This window comes from Crocodylus siamensis, chromosome 5 (assembly GCF_052110815.1).
Source record: "Crocodylus siamensis isolate JL-2025a chromosome 5, ASM5211081v1, whole genome shotgun sequence".
NCBI classification, from domain to species: domain Eukaryota; kingdom Metazoa; phylum Chordata; order Crocodylia; family Crocodylidae; genus Crocodylus; species Crocodylus siamensis.
Window position 1 is genome coordinate 70,923,734 of NC_143399.1, and position 19,389 is coordinate 70,943,122.

General features: G+C 40.2%; 1 protein-coding gene across 9 annotated transcripts in view; it reads left to right on the plus strand.

The window, feature by feature from the left end:
- COL11A1 (collagen type XI alpha 1 chain) overlaps positions 1–19,389 on the plus strand; it is a 256,244-nt gene that overhangs the window by 117,711 nt on the left and 119,144 nt on the right. For all 9 annotated transcript variants that reach the window (XM_090048879.1, XM_090048883.1, XM_090048880.1 and 6 more), the window contains 6 exons: positions 5,613–5,657; positions 7,493–7,546; positions 7,699–7,743; positions 13,577–13,630; positions 14,828–14,935; positions 19,154–19,207. In XM_090048879.1, coding sequence (XP_089905005.1) covers positions 5,613–5,657; positions 7,493–7,546; positions 7,699–7,743; positions 13,577–13,630; positions 14,828–14,935; positions 19,154–19,207 — 360 coding nt within the window. The remainder of the gene's footprint in view (positions 1–5,612; positions 5,658–7,492; positions 7,547–7,698; positions 7,744–13,576; positions 13,631–14,827; positions 14,936–19,153; positions 19,208–19,389) is intronic.

A 19,389-nucleotide genomic window follows, 5' to 3' on the forward strand; every position in this document is an offset into this window, starting at 1 on the left:
AACTTCTTATACTGTCCTCTCTCAGCCATGCTTCCCACTGATAAACATATTTCCCCCTCTTATAAACTGAAGTCCATTGCTATTTAATCAAACAAAACTCTCAATTGTGTCACTAATTTTGTTTGGTTAAGAACCAAAGAAGTTATCCCAAAAGATGTTACTGCACAGATAAACATATTATAGATACACAATTGAATTTTAGGCTCTAACAATCTTTCTTTCATGTGCAGATTGTTAGGGCCCCTCTAGATGCTCAGGTAAAGGTTTAATAGGATCTAATGTGTGATCCACACAATCGCATCTCCTGCCATGCCACAGGAGCATGGCAAGAGGCATGACTGTGGGATCTAGCATCAAATCCCATCACACCTTATTGCCAGTCATGATCCTGGGCTTCCCCTGCACCAGCTTCAAGCCCTGCAGATGAGAAGACTTCCAGCTACAGCAGCACCTCATGGGCTTTTGTGGGTAGGAATCTTGTTAGCTGATGAGACTCAGAGCCACCGCCGCCCGTGGGATGATACTGTGGCTGGGAGTCCCCTCAGTTGTGGGACTCCTGGCTGCTGCAGCACATGGTGCACCACTACAATTGGGAGCCTTGTCAGCTGTTGGTGCTCCCAGCTGTCGGGGTGTAGCTTTACTACACATACAAATTGAAGGTGGATAGAAACCAACTATAAAGTTAGTATGCATTTTTCAGCTCTAACTTTATAGCTGAATGTACCTTTTTATGTCATTATAGTAAATTTGCATGTGCAACCTGTCTAAATTCACTGTGCGATTAATCACATAATTGCATAATATGTGCAACGTGTAGAGGGGTCTGTCAGGAACATACATGACTGAAGATGTGATCTCTATATGATCTCTTGCTTTCTCTCTGATAAACCCACATCCACAAAATTAGCATGAAATAGGAATATGGCCATATGAACAGTAGTGATTTTTGACATGATGACACCAAAAAGGAACAGTTTCTAATTAAAAGGATTAATTTATCATCATTCAGCTAATTTAAAACACACAGGGCAATGTCTATGATGCTTTTGAAGATTTCTGTAATGATAATTTGTCTTTGTATCATTGTCCAAATGTATAAGGGTTTAGTCTAATCTGTTTGTGGTTTCTGAACATTCCTAAAGTTCATGGGTATTTCCAAGCATTATGGTTCTTAAAAAATGTGCATTTTGTTACATATAAGATTCAGGAACAAATAAAAAAGCCACAATGAAAGATGATTAATTAGGTGTATGTAGAACGCCTATTATGTGTATATGAGCTACTGCCTGCTGTTCAGTGTTTCCCCAGAGTTATCCTTTAGATGTTATGCTCTGAAATCCTTGCTGCCACAGGAGAATGGGTCAGCTCAGAGGCTGCATGGAGCATAGGCTATTTTGTGGTAGGAACTGGGAGATGCTTGGCAAGATGATAAAGATATTTTCCTAGGGCTGTCTGTGGCATATGCTGCTTTTCAGCAGCTGCCAACTGCCTATTGACAGCTTGTCCTCATCCCAGGCAGGGCAGAGGGCAGGCTGTCAAACAATAGGCTCCCTTAAAGGCAGATGTGACCCAAGGAGAAGCCCTCTAGTGCCCCTTACTGCAGAGCTTACCCTAGCAGCTGTTCATCTAGGGTCCTAGAACACATGCACAGTTTACTTTCTGGGCTGTTCTTGTGTTAGGAATTTCACAGAAATTTTTACTGCTCAAAATGAATGCCTGACCATGGCCTGTGTACTCTTTTACTTGTCAGCGTAAACTTTCCTTTTATTTGGTGCCCTGTAACCAGTGGGGTCCCTCAAGGCTCTGTCCTGGGACCCATACTGTTCAACATCTTCATTAATGATGTGGACATGAGTCAGGAGTGGACTGGCCAAGTTCGCCGATGACACCAAACTTTGGGGCAAAGCATCCACGCCAGAAGATAGGCGGGTGATCCAGGCTGACCTGGACAAGCTCAGCAGATGGGCAGACGAGAATCTCATGGTGTTTAACACTGATAAATGCAAGGTTCTCCACCTTGGGAGGAAAAACCTGCAGCACCCTTATAGGCTCGGCAGTGCTACGTTGGTTAGCACTACAGAAGAAAAAGACTTGGGGGTCATCATTGACCACAAGATGAACATGAGCCTCCAATGCGATGCTGTGGCTAGTAAAGCGACCAAAATGCTGGCGTGCATCCATAGATGCTTCTCGAGCAAATCCCGGGACGTCATTCTCCCCTTGTACTCAGCCTTGGTGAGGCCGCAGCTGGAGTACTGCGTCCAGTTTTGGGCTCCACAATTCAAAAAGGATGTGGAGAAGCTTGAGAGAGTCCAGAGGAGAGCCACACGCATGATCAGAGGTCAGGAAAACAGATCTTACGATGACAGGCTGAGAGCCATGGGACTCTTTAGCCTGGAAAAGCACAGGCTCAGGGGTGATCTGATAGCCACCTATAAGTTTATCAGGGGTGACCACCAGGATTTGGGGGAACGTCTGTTCACCAGAGCACCCCAAGGGATGACAAGGTCGAACGGTCACAAACTCCTGCAAGACCGTTTCAGGCTGGACATAAGGAAGAATGTCTTTACTGTCCGAGCCCCCAAGGTCTGGAACAGTCTGCCATTGGAGGTGGTTCAAGCACCTACATTGAACACCTTCAAGAGTAAATTGGATGCTTATCTTGCTGGGATCCTATGACCCCAGCTGACTTCCTGCCCTTTGGGCAGGGGGCTGGACTCGATGATCTCCCGAGGTCCCTTCCAGCCCTAATGTCTATGAAATCTATGAAATCTATGAAATCAACAGCGTTAAAATTTACATACTATCCCACAGTTAACTGGAAACCAGAGATGGGGCAGGACAGGCAGGATAAACTGAAGTCCCTGCTCAGTATCAAGTTAGCATTTTAGAATTATAGCGAACGTCCACACATGCAGATGTGTGTGCTTGAGGTGGCAAATTTTTTTTGCCACTGTGCATACTCCTGCACATGAATTTTGGTGTGGGGCAAATTGCCATACTTTGGGGAAACTGCCCTTTCCCCGCTTGTCTCAACTCCTGGCTGGAGGAGCTAGGGGACAATTAAAGTAGAGACACTATAGCCAGCAGCCAGAGCATCTCTTAGAAAGACCAAGCCTCTGTGTCTGCCAGCTTCTCTCACATGTGTTGTGATGAGTTTTTTTGTGCCTTTTTTTTTTTTTTTTGCCACCAAGATTTCCCAGTAGCGAAATTTGCCCCTGTGCTGCAAATCTGTAATGTGGGACATGTTTTAACATTCCGTGCGTGCAGGTTTTTTGGGTTCCATGAAAAATTTGGTGGAGCCACAAATCACACATGCCTTCATGTCTGGATGTGACTATAGTGATTATTAAAGTCAGTGAGCAGTCTCTTTCATCAGGCTTTGTGTCCCTCCCAAAGACCCAAATGAATCTCAGACTAAAGTTCATGGGTGTTTCATCAAATCAGACAATTTCCACCATCTTTTGTCTACATAAAATTTCATTTTATTTGGAAGAATAAACAGTGTTAAAAATACATTACCCCTGAGTTAACTGGAAACCAGAGAGACAAGTATGATACATAATCGTTTTATATCATGATGACTTGTAATACAGGATAGGAAGTTATAATCTTGTGTATTGAAAAGTATCTGCTTAAAGACTAGTTTTCTGATTTTTCAGATCAACATGGGTTTGTTTCAGAAAAATAGTGGGGGGAAGGTTCTAATACCATACTTACCCAAATCCAGGATAACTTTTTGAATTTAAGATGACCTTCCCTGCAATTACATGAAAAAATTATAATTTTGTTATAATTTTTTATGCATAGAATATAATTATTGGAGGGTTGGCCGAAATTCTGTCCCCCCACTGCTGCAGTGGGAAAAGCAGTGGAAGGAGGGAGGTGCTAGAGGGGCAGACAGTGTTTGGGGAGCAGATGGTCTGACCCCCACCCCCTGGTCCTCCCCAACACTTTATCCCCTGCCACCTGTCCCCTGCACCCTCTGGGGTGCCTGTTCTCCCTGCTGCTTGCCTCTTTCTGCTGCTGATCCCCTCCCTGACACTTCCCCACTGTGCCTATTGTCCCTGTGGCTGCCCCACTGTCATTTACTCCCACCCCACCTCCACACTTGGCTTTCTCTGCTGTTGCTACCACTCCCCATTTCTGCCACGTACCCTTAGTTGGGGCTCTGACTCCAGCTCTGGCCCCTGCCCAGCCAAGGAACTGTAATTGCAGTGGGAGCATTTCCAGTCCTGAGGCTGGGGCTGCCACCACTGCTGCAGCTGCCAGGCCAGAGTGGGGCCAGAGCTGCAATTGAAGGTAAATGTGAGGTGAAGGACAGAGCTAGGGGGAGGCAGGCAGAAAAACAGAGGCATCGTGGGAGAGCAGCAATGGTGCAGGGCAGAAGCTATGAGCAGAGGTAGTGGTGGGGAGGCAGTGCAAAATGGTAAGTGCAGGGCAGAGGTGGTACAGTGCATAGACAGAAGAGATCAGGAGGTTGAGGGCTAGGAAGAGGTGGTGTGGGACAGAGGTTGGGGCCAGAGTTTTAGCCACAGCAGCTGCCTGCCCCCCTGCCTTGTATTCAAACCCAAGGTTAGTGTGTTTTTTCCTCACTTGAATGGGGCGGAAATTCATCTTTGATTCAAGTAAATATGGTATTGTTGTCTGAAGGGACAACTTTGTTGTTTATAAGGTATCAGCTTTCATTTTAATCAATAGTTTAGCATGCGTGAGTAGATAGGTGCTGCATAATTATAATTAATAATAGTCTATTTTTAGTTTTATCTCCTAGCAAACTAGGCATAAACAGTAAGGGTTTATGATTTAAAGATGATCAGTAGCAGGCACTTTTAAATTTGATAGTTGATGACATACTAACCACATTTAGTGTAGTTTTAAAAGGATGCATGCAAAGCAAAGCTGAAGATTTCAAACAAGACTAATTGACAACAACTAAAACTGTTGCTTAGGGATTCCTACTTGCTGTACTTTTCTATTAACATGTATTTACCTATGTCATACATTTTTGTGCTGTTTTACTGTAATTTTTGGTGAGAAATAAAAATAATCAATCCTGCTCGATAATTAGACTGTCCTTTTTTTACATTAGCAATATAGAGCTAAAACAATTGCTGCAAAAAGTAATATTTTCAAGAAAAGACATGAAAGTAATGTTATAAATGAAATTAGATCGATGACTTTACAGTTTCTCTGAAAAATTCTGTAGCTATATAAAAATACTTTAGGGATTTCTGTATTCAGTTGTACCATGAAGATTCATGTCTCAAAAATCAAATCTTAGTGTGCATTAGATTAAAAGTGCCTCACTGTTGAAGTATTAACTGAAGAGCAGAAGTGATAAGGTTATTTTAAAGTACATTCACATCAACAGAGGTACTGCCTGGATTTTTCTTTGTTATGTAAATTAGTTCTTACTAAGAAAAGAGAAATCTCTCTTCAAAATCAAAATGTATTTTTTATGTAGTAATCTAAAAGGGGCCTAGTTTGTGGTCAGGATGTAATTCAAGCATCTGAAATAAGTTTCCAAAAACACATACATTCAACCTACATATGATATACACACAACATATGTATTTTTTGTTTTTGTTTTTGTTTTTGTTTTTAATTAGGGTCATCCTGGAAAGGAGGGTCAGTCTGGAGAGAAAGGTGCTCTGGTAAGTTTCAAAGCTTTGCCTTAAACATATATGTCTTTCTTTATCTGTTGAGAGAACTTTTGCAAGTCTATCAACCATATAATGCATCTGTATAGTGCACTCAGAGTTTTTTAGGGACATAAAAGGCATTTTTTACACATACTCGAGGTGGGGAGGAAGTGGGCTTTAATTAGAGCAGCTCCGAGATCCATTCTAATTCGTGTCCACAGCATCTCGTGCATCAGTGTCCCCGTGCTTCAGAATGGCAGTGGGGGTGCTTTAACTAAAGCTTGTCAAATGAGTTTTAATTAAAGTGCCCTGCCACTATTCTGAAGCCCGGGATGCTGATACACAAGACATGGAGGCTGCTGGAGCACACTAATTAGCTCATTCCAGCAGACTCATGTAATCGAATCTGCGCCAATGTGCTATAATTACAGTGTGTTGAAGTAGACTCCCTACATGCCAACAGGTACCCATAAATAATAAAAAACAAATCATAGATCGTGAGTGTGAATAGACAAACATATTTACTGATTGCCTTTCTGTCAACTCCACAGGCAGTTTTATTTTAACAGGGTGTTTGGCATGTTTATATTTATTCAGATCTCCTTGACATAAACTAACTTCATATACAAACTTGTAACTTCCTTGAATTTGCCTTCTTATACTATACTGTACCTGTCTGGATTGTTGAAAAACCAACTACTGGAAGATTTACCAAACCACAGACATGTATTGGATTTTTCAATCACTTTCACCAAGTCAGTGGCAGCGAAAGGCAATTTATTTATTGTAATGAAACATTTGAGGAGTATAGGCTTTATAAAACTGTCTGCCAGGGCTAGATTCTGAGACCCATACTCACACTGAATAGCACCCTGTCTAACATGTACTCCCACTGAATTCACGGCAGAAGTGGGCTGCGCACTTATGCACCCCTCCGATGCCAATTGGTGGAAGGCCTCCCCCTCACTCCCAATCAGCAGGGAGGTGAAACCCACGGTCTGAAATATGGTGTCATTTTAGCCTCCTGGTCCGTCAGCAGGGCCACTGGGGCCCCATAGCCAATCAGCAATGGGGGGGGTGTGCAAGGGAACATGCAAGATTAAAGGAGTTGCTGTGCAGCCCACTTCCGCCATGAATTTGGTAGGTCTCTAGTCATGGGACTGTTCGTAGTGGAAAATACTATTACTTATAAACAAGGGTGTGAAACACTGTCTCATTTGCTCTACCTTTACAGGGTTTTTTTCTTAAACTGTTGCTGAGGAGTATGTATTATAGAATTTACAAAGTTATATACATACCTGATTTTATACTTGCAAATGTACAGTGAATTGAGCTGTAAAAGTCCTCAGGAGACAGTGTAAAAAAACACCAGGCAGTATAAACAAAATGTTGTGAGTGTTGTGAATTTTTTACTCAAATTTTAAAGATAATCTTTACTTAATAGAATCAAATTTTCTCATTAACTAACATAATGGTGACTCCAAAGGATATAAATTAAGTAAAGAATTGTTTTCTTCTCCTGAGATTTCAGGTGATCATAAGGTTCATGCCTTTAGATTCTCTGTATCATGAGTTCATGGTTACGCATCCTATTTTTATCTGAAATTCCTCAAACTATAGATAGAGATGCAGAGAATTTCCAAATCTATAAAGAGATTCCAAAATAAATTTGAAAGGGGTTTTTCTTTCCCTAGTGGCTGCCAGCCAAAAAAAGGCTGTGAAGCCCAGGATTATTCTGACCTCTCATGCAAGACCCACTTGCAGCACAATTAAAAAACAATAATCACATTCAATATGTTAACTGACTAAACATACAAACAGAGTTTTTCTACTCCAATGTATTTCAGGGTCCTCCAGGTCCTCAGGGTCCAATTGGTTATCCTGGTCCTCGTGGTGTTAAGGTATAACTATTTAAAATTCCATTAATTTTTGGAGTATTTTAATTTTATTATTTAATAATCATGTCTTAATAGTTTAATTCTCCTGGTTGAAAACAACTCAGTATTTTTTCTTTCTTTCTTTCTATTATTTATTTATTTTTATTTTTTAACAGGGAGCTGATGGTGTCCGTGGCCTGAAAGGCTCCAAAGGGGAAAAGGTAAACCTAGAATTTGACTAGGTCCATATATATATGTTATTTCTGCAAGCAAAAGGGAATTATTTAGTATATCTTAGCTTACTCCTGCCTGCTCCCCTTTGCCTAAGTGATGTCAACATACAAACATATAGGGTGTATATGTATGAAACATGACTAAAGTTTACATTTGCATTTCCTTGATACTTCTGTTGCTACATACAAAATAGGGTCAATCACCCTGCATGCAGTGGTGGGGGTGGGCTGGCCTAGGGCTGTGCTCAGGGGAGGTGGTGGCAGTGCTGGGGTGGGGCAGTCTATGAAGGGACTACAACCACCCCAGAATTTGCCATAGCTTCCCCGTAGCACCTCCCCCCCCCAGGACCACCACCCGCCCTAAATGCAGCTCCTTCCCAACCCCCGGCTGGAAAGAGCCCAGCACCTCCCCCAGGCCCAGCCTGAAGCAACAGCCCACCCTCACTCTGTGCACAGATCCGGGGGCACATGCTCCCCATGGCTCCCCCAGGTGTGTGCATAGTGACAGCATCCCCAGCCCACCATGCTTCCCAGATGAGCTATGCGGCTCCATCTCGTGCCCTACCCACACCTACATCCCCTGCCCCTATCCCAGTCCTACTTCCCCCTCATTGCAGGGGCCTCGATCTGCCCCCCATCCCTCCCCCCAACAGACTTATCAGCCAGACACTGCTGTCCAAGCTGCTTGGCTGGCCACATGGATGTTGCAGCATTGATCGGAGACAATGTTAGCCACATCAGCCAAAAAAAGCTGATTGTGTCAAGTTTCTTTTTTTTGGTGCTGATATGGACTGATGTATTGGAACCTCTATTTTTTTGTTTGTTTTGTTTTTTTAATTAAGGGCTCATTTATACAAAAGCACTGCTGTAAGACCTGTCTTTCAGAATCAAATCCTTGGAGCTGTTGCAAGCATTTGTGCTTTTATAGATTTTATTTGAATTAATCAACTTTGTTTCACGGCTATTTATTAAATCTAAGGATGCAAAAAAGGTGGTCCTGTTTGCATTTCTGGTGTGATAGCACATTTTAACTGAGCATCCTTCTTTTTTTTATGACCAAGCCATAAGCACAGGTTATAATTCAAAATACAGGAAATGTAATGGAGATAAAAATTGTATAGTTCCATATCATTAAGTAATATACCTACATTTACAAAAATATATACTTGTATAGATAGAATGTACTCTGCAGTTAGGTGGGTCTTTTGAAGAACAGTTTAAAAATTAAACTCTTCTTGCTAAGTTTGAACATTAAAATCCTCTAGTGCTACCTATGATTCTAATATTTGAGAGAAGCTGCTAAAAAAAAATCATTGGACCCTTCAGTGTAGATAATGGTGTACCATAAAGATATATGGTACACCATTATCTATACTGAAGGGTCCAATGATTTATATATATAAACCCCTTAGACTATAAGATAATTGCTACTGTAAAGCATAAATACATGTGCTTACAGGCAGTACTTGTCCAGATCATTCAGATGATATTGTGACATTATTATGAAGTAAATTGATCAATCTGGCACAGATATCATTGACCTCTGTCATGGGATGGGAGCCTCAAGGGTGGCCGTGTTCTCTTAAAGTCCCTTGACCATGCCAGTTTGCCCTGCTGGGCACCCTCAGTTCTTGCCCACCACATCTTTGATTGAAATATAAAAATAGGGAGGCTGCCTTTAAGTCCTCTTGGACACGGTTTGTTGGACTGTCTGAACCCCATGGGTTCCCAGACCCTTTGTGGGTCCTGTTTCACTATGGGTGTTTTGGGGAAGGCATCCTACCCTTATAGGCTATGTGCATGACTCCAACCACCCCTTTACTATGCCCTAGGGTTTATATGGGCTTAGGCCCCTGCCTCTTTCAGCCAGCTAACCAGGTGCAGGGGCAACCAATTTCCTCATTAGCCAGTTGTCATGGCAACCTGCACCTGGGCTCTTATCTGGCACTTCGTGTTCCCTCCCCAGGCAATCTCTGCTCTAACAGGAGCAGGCACCTTAGTGCCTTGCAACAATCTCAAATGATGCCGAAGATATCTGGGCTTTTTTTCTCAGTATTGGCCAGTGGACCATCACTAGAACATTTGGATTGTTTCTTTTTGGTTACCAGGAAAAAAGGAACTGAGATCATTAATTTATAATCAGCTTTCCTCTGAGACAGCCTATAATCTAGTTCTTTTAGCTGTCACTACCTGAAACTTCATCGCTACAGGCAAAGAAGAGTTTCAGTTCACTATCCAGCCATTTGATCTGACTGCCACAAAGTCGGTCCTTACTGGTTTATAATAAGTTCTTAGTTTTTTGGATACCAATATTGCCCCCTTGTAAAACTGAACAGCTCATACTTAAAGCTTTTATCTTGCATTCCAAGATCTACTTCATCAGCACCTCTCTTTAAATGTTAACAAATTTGTCCTCTTGGAATTTTAATTTATGGGTTATAAAATGACCTCTGTCACCTGAACTACTGACAATTGTGGTTTACCTAAACATTTTCCTAGTGTGTCGTTCCATCAAATCATTACTTTTTACAGTATCTCATGCACTGTAAGTGTTTACCAAAACACAAGCTATTGAGAGAGGAGATTTGTCTATCCTTAAATGTTCTGAATGTGAATAAGTACAAAGTCTCACGTTGGTGCCTTTCTTGAAACATTTATGTCTGGAATCACTTTACTCCCAGGGCTATAGCATGTGAGAAGTCCTTTTTTCATATATTAGATGGAGTAAAAGAACCCCATGGTTTTAGCCTTGAGAATTATTACAGTTGGCTCTGATAGGGGAATAGAGAAAGCTTATTTTGATATAGGAGTCTCTTTCAAAGTGAATAAAACACAATGAAGTAAAGCACAAAGCCCATTCTGTTTCACTGGAAGCAACTGGAGATCATCATCACTCATTCCTGGTCTACTGCATTGACTGATAGTACCAATAATGCCACTGCATACTGCATGCACATTTTCCCCAAAGATTAACCTTCCAAAATTGGGGTGCATATCTTAAGCAAGGAAGCTGATTTTCTACCTAAAATGGAAGCATGTAGATGGTATAAGGTGGCTACTTTTTAATGGTGTTGATATTCTAATCAAGCTGTCTTTTCTTCAGTATTTTTTTCTCTTTGTTAGCTAGTAGTTTCTCTCTTATTTTACCACCCTGCAAACTATTTTAGCTTTTTTCAAAATCGTAAACCCACCTGTGGAGTCCAGTCTTCAGCAACAGCTACTGTTTCAACTTTTGGATGAGTACTCATTAGCTGCTGACAGTTCAGCCATGGAAGGGTTAAACCTGTAGCTTTTTATTTTGTCCGAGCAGGGAAACAATAGTGAGCGAGCTGAAGATTAGGCCCTGTCCCTGCTTTATATAGCCATAACTCCGCAATTTGTTTTTCTTCATTTTGTCTTCCCAAACACAACCTGTGTTTTATTTGGAAGCATGTGGTATGTGAGAAAATAAGGCATTTAAACTTCTAAAATTCTGCAAAATGTAAGAGCATTATAGAGAAATGCTTTCCTATGTGCTCATTCAGCGTAAACACTTCCTTGTCAGTATGCCAATGAGGAAGGATCCAGCTTTTCTGTTTGCTGAATAAAAAACACAGATGTTCTCATTTAAAGGAGAAAATCTGGGGAGTGAGGGGGTGGAGGGCCAGGACTTGGGGCTGTCCAGAGGGCTGTGTAGGGCATGTAGGGTATGTGGGAGCCAGGGGTATGTGGCGGGGAAGTGTGTGTGAAGGTGGGGGGAAGGTGCCCTGGTGCAGGGGTTGTGGTGGGGCAGGGGTTCTGAGGCAGCACCTGGTGCCACTGGCAAGCCCAGCTCTTTGCTGTTGCCAGTGAGGCCTACCCAGAGGTGCCCGGCCCTCCTGTCAAGGACGGAGGTGGGTCCGCAGGGGCGGTTGTTGGGCATCTGGGGGCCTCCTCTGGCAGAGTTAGGGGTGCAAGGGGCTGCAGGTCAGGAGTAGGGGTAGGGGGCTGCAAGTTGGGAGTGAGGTGCACCAGCAGGGTCAGAGCGGGCAGGGAACTGTGGGTTGGGAATGAAAGGCATTGGCAGGGCTGGAGCATCTGTGGCTTGGGAATGAGGGACCCCAGTTGTGGGGAGGGGGCTGTGGGTTGAGGGTGAGGGGCACCAGCAGTGTCAGGGGGGCTGTAGGCTGGGAGTGAGGGGCACCAGGTGGGACAGAGGACTGTGGGTCAGGAGTGAGGAGCAGGGCCAAGGGACTGCAGGTTGGGAGTGAGGGACACCAGCAGGGATGGGGGGCTGCAGGTTCAGAGTGAGGAGCACTGGCATGGCTGGGAGTGGGGGGGGGACTGGCTTGGAAGTGAGGGGCAATGGGATAGGCAGGGGCAGGGCACTGGCATATCAGGGCTACTCTGTACTACAAAGAAGTGGAGGGACAGCAGCAGCTGGATCCATGTCCTGGTGAGTGAAGTAGGCAGAGGGAGCTCTGATTTTACATGATAAAAAAACAAATACAGTCAAAAACTTAAATATATAGGTATTTAGAATTTATTTTATTAGGATGATTTGAGACAATGGCAGGCTTCCGAATTGCTTTAAAATTGTAAATATATCAATAAATCATTGTGTTCAACTGACACGTATATATCTATAGCAGTGTTCTGTTTTAAACACAGATTTTGGGAGATTCAGTCAGAGAATCTGGGAATTTTTATCAGAGTATTTGCAGTTTTTAAACAGAGAAAACTAGGGTCACTGCTGATGAGCGAGTGTAAAACTGTATTTGCAGTAATCTTTTGAGGCCTTGATATTGAAGCAATCATTGTGTGAAGAGTTAAGAGTAAAAACTACTGGGCCAAATGCCACCTTCTGTAACACTAATATTAATCTGGAATAACACAGTGATTTCAGTTGCCATCATTTAGATCAGTGCATCACTATACATTAACTCTTATGTAACTAAGAATAGACTGTTCCCTAGTGTTATCTGTTGGCATTATAGAAAGTCTTGGAGGAGATTTAACTGTTAGAATCCAAGTAATTATATATAAATGAATGCTTAATATAGGCAGTTCATTTATCTTTGCCATTTTCCTTTCATTACTTGTAGAAGACATGTTGGTATCAGCAAATGAACCATTTGGTCATCAACCAGTGAACCATATGGTTCCTATAATACTGGAGATTTAACCACTCTGGGGATATTACTGTTTCTTTTGTTTGTCCCCAAATTGTGTGACTGCAGGTAAATGCAGTCTTCTATGAATAAACACTAATGTTTTAATTTTTAAAGGTTCAACTGAATGCTTTGAGTCAGTTATGGCAAGTGGAAAGAGCTAGGTGATCTTTCTTACATTATCTTTAAAAAGTTGGTAATGCCATTTCTAAGTCTATCCCTGGAATGTTATTTTTTTTTTTGATGTTAGTATTGGATCACTGGTAAGACAATGGGTTTTCCAGTGAACAGAAGCAACAAAGAAGTGTAATCACTTCAGGTGGGCACTTGTATGGGAGCAGGAAAATGTTAAGAACTTAATTGAACAAACAATAAGAAAAATAATATATAAGGGTGAAAATGTATGTCTCCATCTTTAAACTACTCCCTTTTTCAGAACTTTCAGGTGAAGCAATAAGTGTAGCTGCGCAAATATATTTTTTCTGTTGTAGTAATTGCCATATTTAAATAATTTCGCATGTCAAGTTCTAACTTTAGCATTATAAATTACATCAGTTTGTAGTGTATGAGTTGCTATGCCTGTACATTTATTACAGTGAAGCACTAAAATGACCTGATGTTCTTAATTTTATTAATAGCCCCCACCCCACCCCTTAACAAAAGGCTTTTTTATACAATATTTCTTTCTTTAGGGTGAAGATGGCTTCCCAGGATTTAAAGGTGACATGGGCCTTAAAGGTGACAGAGTAAGTATTTCTATAAGAAAACACAGTACTTAGAAAGAATAACTACTGTTATCATGAGAGGATTACGTCAAACTCATTTATAGTTAGTTTGACAAATGCAGCAATCATTTTTTACTCCTGGGTATGGACAAATTTAGGGCCAGAGTCTCAAATGCTATGAATCATTGCTAACAGTGGAACTATGCTGATGTTCTGGCCTTGGGCTTCAAATGATATTAACTGAGCAGTGCCACCAACAACGTAATTGTTTATCACCTCTGATTCATATTTTTCCAATTAAGCCAGGTAGCTCGTGCTATACCAGATTAGTCCTCAGCCAGTTTCTTATTGGCATAAATCAACCAGTGTAATCCTAGTTCCTATACTTCTTCCCAATCCCTACCCAAGGATGCTTGCTGACTATAGCCCCTCAATAACTGGTTTATCCAATTGACTCAAATAACTGCTGTGGAAAGGTGTGCCACATAAGTACTGTTCTTCCATTGGACTACCATATCATGTTTATCAGAGTTTGGGGGGGGGCAGGCAAATACAGATGAACAGCTTCCAACCTAGAATTGCCATAAGATTCAAGTTATCAAGCTGGAATCTATGTACAAAACTTCTGAAAATGCTAATTCTGGATAATGTACATACCTCTGGATTTACATTATGTTCCTAAACATTAGTATTTTGTTTTATTTTCTTAATTTTCTTCGATGTTAGCTGAGATCTTGTCTTTTAATTTAATGTTTATTTTGTCAAGTTGGTCATGGGCAGTCCAATTGTTTCAGACAGTGTGTATTGGTTAGAGCACTGTCAGTCTCCCAGTACTATATTTTTTCACATACAATACACACCTTTTTTCCAAAATTCAACTACAGAAAATTGACATGATTGTTGTAAGTGAGGAAATACAGTTAATAACAGTTTCCGGCTCTGCAGGGAGAAAGCAAAAGTAACTCTGCATAAGAAGCACAATAAATATGTAGGTCTTCCTAGCTGGTTACTGTGGATAATTTCTCTTTCCCTCTATCTTCCCCCCCAAAGCAGAGACTCATGCTGCAAAACTGTTACTCAGTTACTTATTGCTTATCACCAGTATTTTCAAAGAATTTTTTTTTTGTAGTTTATTCTGCTTTTCACAGATAATATGTATCTTATTTCAGAGTGAGTTCTATGCAAGAAAATATGGTATTTACATGTTATTCATTTTAGGGAGAAGTAGGTCAGTTGGGTCCACGAGGAGAAGATGGCCCAGAAGGTCCCAAAGGTCGAGCAGGTCCATCAGGAGACCCAGGTTCTGCTGGTCCAGCTGGTGAAAAGGTCAGTAGTTGTCAGCATATATAAGGAATCTTTGTGTCCTAAGAGCATTTGAACCTAAGACCATCAGATTCTTTAAATAAATTTCTTTAGGTATCAAAGAGCAGAAAGTTAGTATACCTGCTGAGGTGAGCCACTAGAGCGTTTACACTAAACACGTTAAGAATTATTATTAGTAAGTCTACACAAAAGTGTTACAGTATACTACAGTGTAGTACTATTGCTTTGCTGGTAAATAATATAGCTAAACTCTTGTCCCTAGGCATTTACATTGCACTCTATTTAAGAAAAAATATGAAGCAAAGAAAATAAATGGACACAAAATTGGACTGTGGCAGTGCTGTAGAGCCTGTTGACATTCAAAGACTATGCAGAATAACTGGAAAAGGCGAAATATGTTGACATATGGCAAATGGGAAGAGGAAGGTTGTTTTAACCATAAATGAATGGAAAAAAACCAGGAGTGGAAAAGAGGGAAAAGGGGCTGCTAAAATGCAGGAAGGACATTGAATAGAGGAAAAAACAAGGACTGTGATATTTGCAAGGTATAATAAAGTAGAAACTTGAAAGGGAAGGTGAAGAACCTGAGTCTGCTGAGAGAAACAATTCAGGCCAGCATTTTAGAGTTGCACAAAAGATAGTAAGCCTATTTTGTGGAGGATTTTGAGATTTTCAAATCTGGGTCGTTCTGAATTGGAACACAAATCTGAACCGTTCAAAATTCTTCAGAAAAGAAAATTCTTGGTAGAAATATAATTTTGAATTGATCAAAACTAGAGCTGATCAGAATAACCTCAATAAAGCCGAAAATGCCATTTTTGGTGTTTTTGATTGGAAAATATTGGTCTATCTAAATGTCTCAAATGTTTATTTTACCAAATTTTTATTTTTTATTGGAAATAGAACCATGAAAAAAATTCTGGAAAAAAAACTGGACAAACGTTTTGTTCATGATTTTACTTGTTTATTTCAATAAAAATAAGAAATTAAAATTCATTTAGAGCAAAAAAAATCCAAGTATTTTGTCCAAAATTTATTGACATTAATAATTGTCCTCCCCCCATACATGCTTTCTCATAAATTAAAATTGGCAAATCAACACAATTGAACAAATTGCTCAATTCTAACAACATGACATCTTAGAAAAAAAAATGTCAGGCAGCTCTACTTTTTAATCCAGGTTCAACCTCAGTACGACCTAAGGAAATTATTTCACCTTTTTGTCTGTTTCTCCCTCTTTAAGATAAGGCTAAAAGTATTTATTCTGCAAATTTGCCCATGTAATATGGAAATTAATTTGTGTGTGCAAAGTATTTAAATATATATAGGTCTGTGAATACCCTTTATATTAATAATAGAATTGACTTTTCCTTTGATTTGGAAAAAGGAGCAAAGAGAAAGGAAAATATTTTAGAAAGAAGTCCTGTTTCATTATAAACTGCTGCTTGTCATAAATATAACATTACTGTTCATAAAGATTTATTTATGTGGTGTACTAGAAGTTCAAGAAGAGGTGGCATTTGTGACTTGACACTAGAGTCATTCATAAGCTGTCATGAAAGAACGTATCCTAAAAGTCAGTTCACTCATTTCACAAAGAGGTTTATTTCAGCTTTGCTTAACTATTGGGAGCTATTTAGGAATTAATGTTCCCAAATATGTTGCAAAGTATCTTGCCATCTGTTAACAAGGTCATGAATCAAGAACATCAAAAAAACAAAAGGGATGTCCAAAACTATTTTCCTGCATAAACGTATGCATAGTTGAGATCAGAATATCACTTTTTATTTGGCTGTAATGGGATCAGTGAATCAATCCCTTTATAACAGGATAGGAAATTAGGGCATTTATGCATGTGCTCTGAGAGTGGGGGCAGGGATGCTTTAATTACAGCAGCTTCAAGAGCTGCTGTAATTAAAGTGTCTAGTGTATCATATGTATCATCATCCCTGCACTGAAAAATGGCGATGGGGACACTTTTAACTAAAGCTCATCGAACGAGCTTTGGTTAAAGAACCTCCATCGCCATTTTTCAGCAAGGGGACACTGATACACATGACACTGGAATCTGCTAGGGCACAGTAATTACCATGCTTCAGCAGACTTGATTAATTGAGTCTCTGTGACATGCTGTACTTACAGTGCTTCAGAGCAGCCTCACTGCTTGTGTATAGGTGCTCCAAGTTTCTACTATAACATGTTAGAGTCTTCCTGTATTTTCTGCCTTCAACCAGTTCTGATTGCACTGAAATGCAGTACCAAGACAAAGCTATTCTCAGTATACCTGACCTGGCAAAAATATTTCAGGGTTCTTGCAGGAAGGCATATTGTTCCTATTAGATTTATAGATGATTGCACAGTCCAAAGATACTTGCAGTATAGCCCATCCACTGCTTTCTAAAGTTACATTAAAAATCATCATATTGTAAGAACTATGAAATTTGGGACATTTTATCTCCTTTCTGCTTTGGGGCCTTGTCAGTATTTCATGTTTTCAAGTTGTAATCCTGATCTACAAAGTCTAGAAAGACTTTATTGAAATCTGAGGTTCTCACAGAATCTCATGACTCTGGGGACTGAGATTTCAAAGCTTTAAGGAAAGCAGCAGATACCAGGAGAGTTTTGGCAAAATTGTTGGAGTTGGCAGTCCTGTTAGCTTAGTTTAAATAAGCCTCTGAATTTTGTATTCCATTTGTATTGATATTATACTATATGGTGTAGATCCCAAATCAAACACCAGTTTGGGGGTGAGGGAGTAATGAGAGGGGGTATTGGGGATTTGCCTAGTGCTCAGTGAATGAAGGGAAAATCCTTACTCTTCATAGCAGGGAGTGGCTGCACAAGACTTCTGAGGGTGGTGCTATAGCCCAGTGACTCAAATAATTGACAAGAGCCCTGTATACTTCTCTAGAGCTGTGGAGGGATACCAAAACTATCCCATGCATCATTCCTGCCATTCATTGGAAGCTTCATAGCATGTAGAGGGTGCTTAATTTGCACAACTCCCAAGGTGGTCCTTCTTTCTTTCCAGCTTTCACATGGTTCTGTTTCACTGGAACCCTCTTCCAGGTGGTAGAATATGCTCATATAATGAAATGCTGAAGATACTGAAGAAAGGATAAGAAGCAAGTATACAGGAGTTTGGATAAAGAACAAAATAAAGTTGTTTGGTCTTAATGGGAGCATCTATGTAAGACACTGATTGTGCAGTAGCCTAATAACAGTAGTGTCACCACACAGGCAATGCTAATAAGCTACTGCACAGTATTATGAGGCTACTGCATAGTGCCATCACTTAAAAGGCATTCGTCCGCACTACTGCGCAGTAACTCCAGTTACTGTTCATTTATTTAGTACATTCTAATATACTTACCAAATAAATGTGCAGTAACCGCTATATAATAGTGTCTCATGTAGACACACCCGCTGTCATTGAACATGGAGGCAACAGTCTTAGTAACTTTAGCAGGATTTGATAAAAAAAATTAATTCTGTGAAACTTTTCAAATCATTTATTGCATGCAGCTAGATTTAACGTGACATTAAAATCTAACTAGTAGTGTGATGATTATCTTTATAAGCAAATGATCTCTTCTTTTAAAAGCATCTCTCAGCAAGCATCTATAAGCCTCCATGAATATAGTTATACACATTTACATTTACATAAGAATAAGTTTTTTATTTCATCAGGAATAAACAATTTTAGTTTCCATGTAGGAATTCCCATCTTTTCCAGATCATTGCTGGAGTATAACATTATGTTTCATTTCTATGATTTATTATTGAGGAATGTTATGTTATCTTATGGTTTAGTTTAGACCTTTGAAAGGCCAACCTTCTTCTTCAATCGTCTTTTATTTCAGTGATGTATAAAAAAAGAAGAAAACAAAACAAAACAACCCTCTCCCCCCCAGCAACACTGATGGCCATGTTATCATGGTAACACTGTTAAAAGATGTGCAGTATCTTAATGCTCTTAATTTCAGTAGGTTAAAGTCTAGGAAGACCCCTGGGATGATGCCTTGACATCATTGAAATCACCAGAGAACTCCATCTACTTCAATAGTATTAGGATTTTATCCTTGATATTGAGGTTCTGGGAGCAAAGCCAGAATATTTGGCAGGATGATGAAACTCAAACTAGTAAATAATATGTTGTAGAAGACAATAATTATATCTAAAGCAATGTGTATACTACTTTGAACTATATTTTTATTACAGGGTAAACTTGGTGTTCCAGGATTGCCAGGTTATCCAGGAAGACAAGGTCCAAAGGTAAGTTATTTGAAAAATATACATTAACTGGTCCGTTATCTAAATTATTTATGAGGACTTACTAACAGTAAAATATATACTACAAAAGGTTAGTTTAGTATAGGTTTGAGAAAAGAACCAATGTGGACTAAGCTAATTAAATATCTTTCAGAAACCTTTTTTTTCAAAATTAATAAGGAATA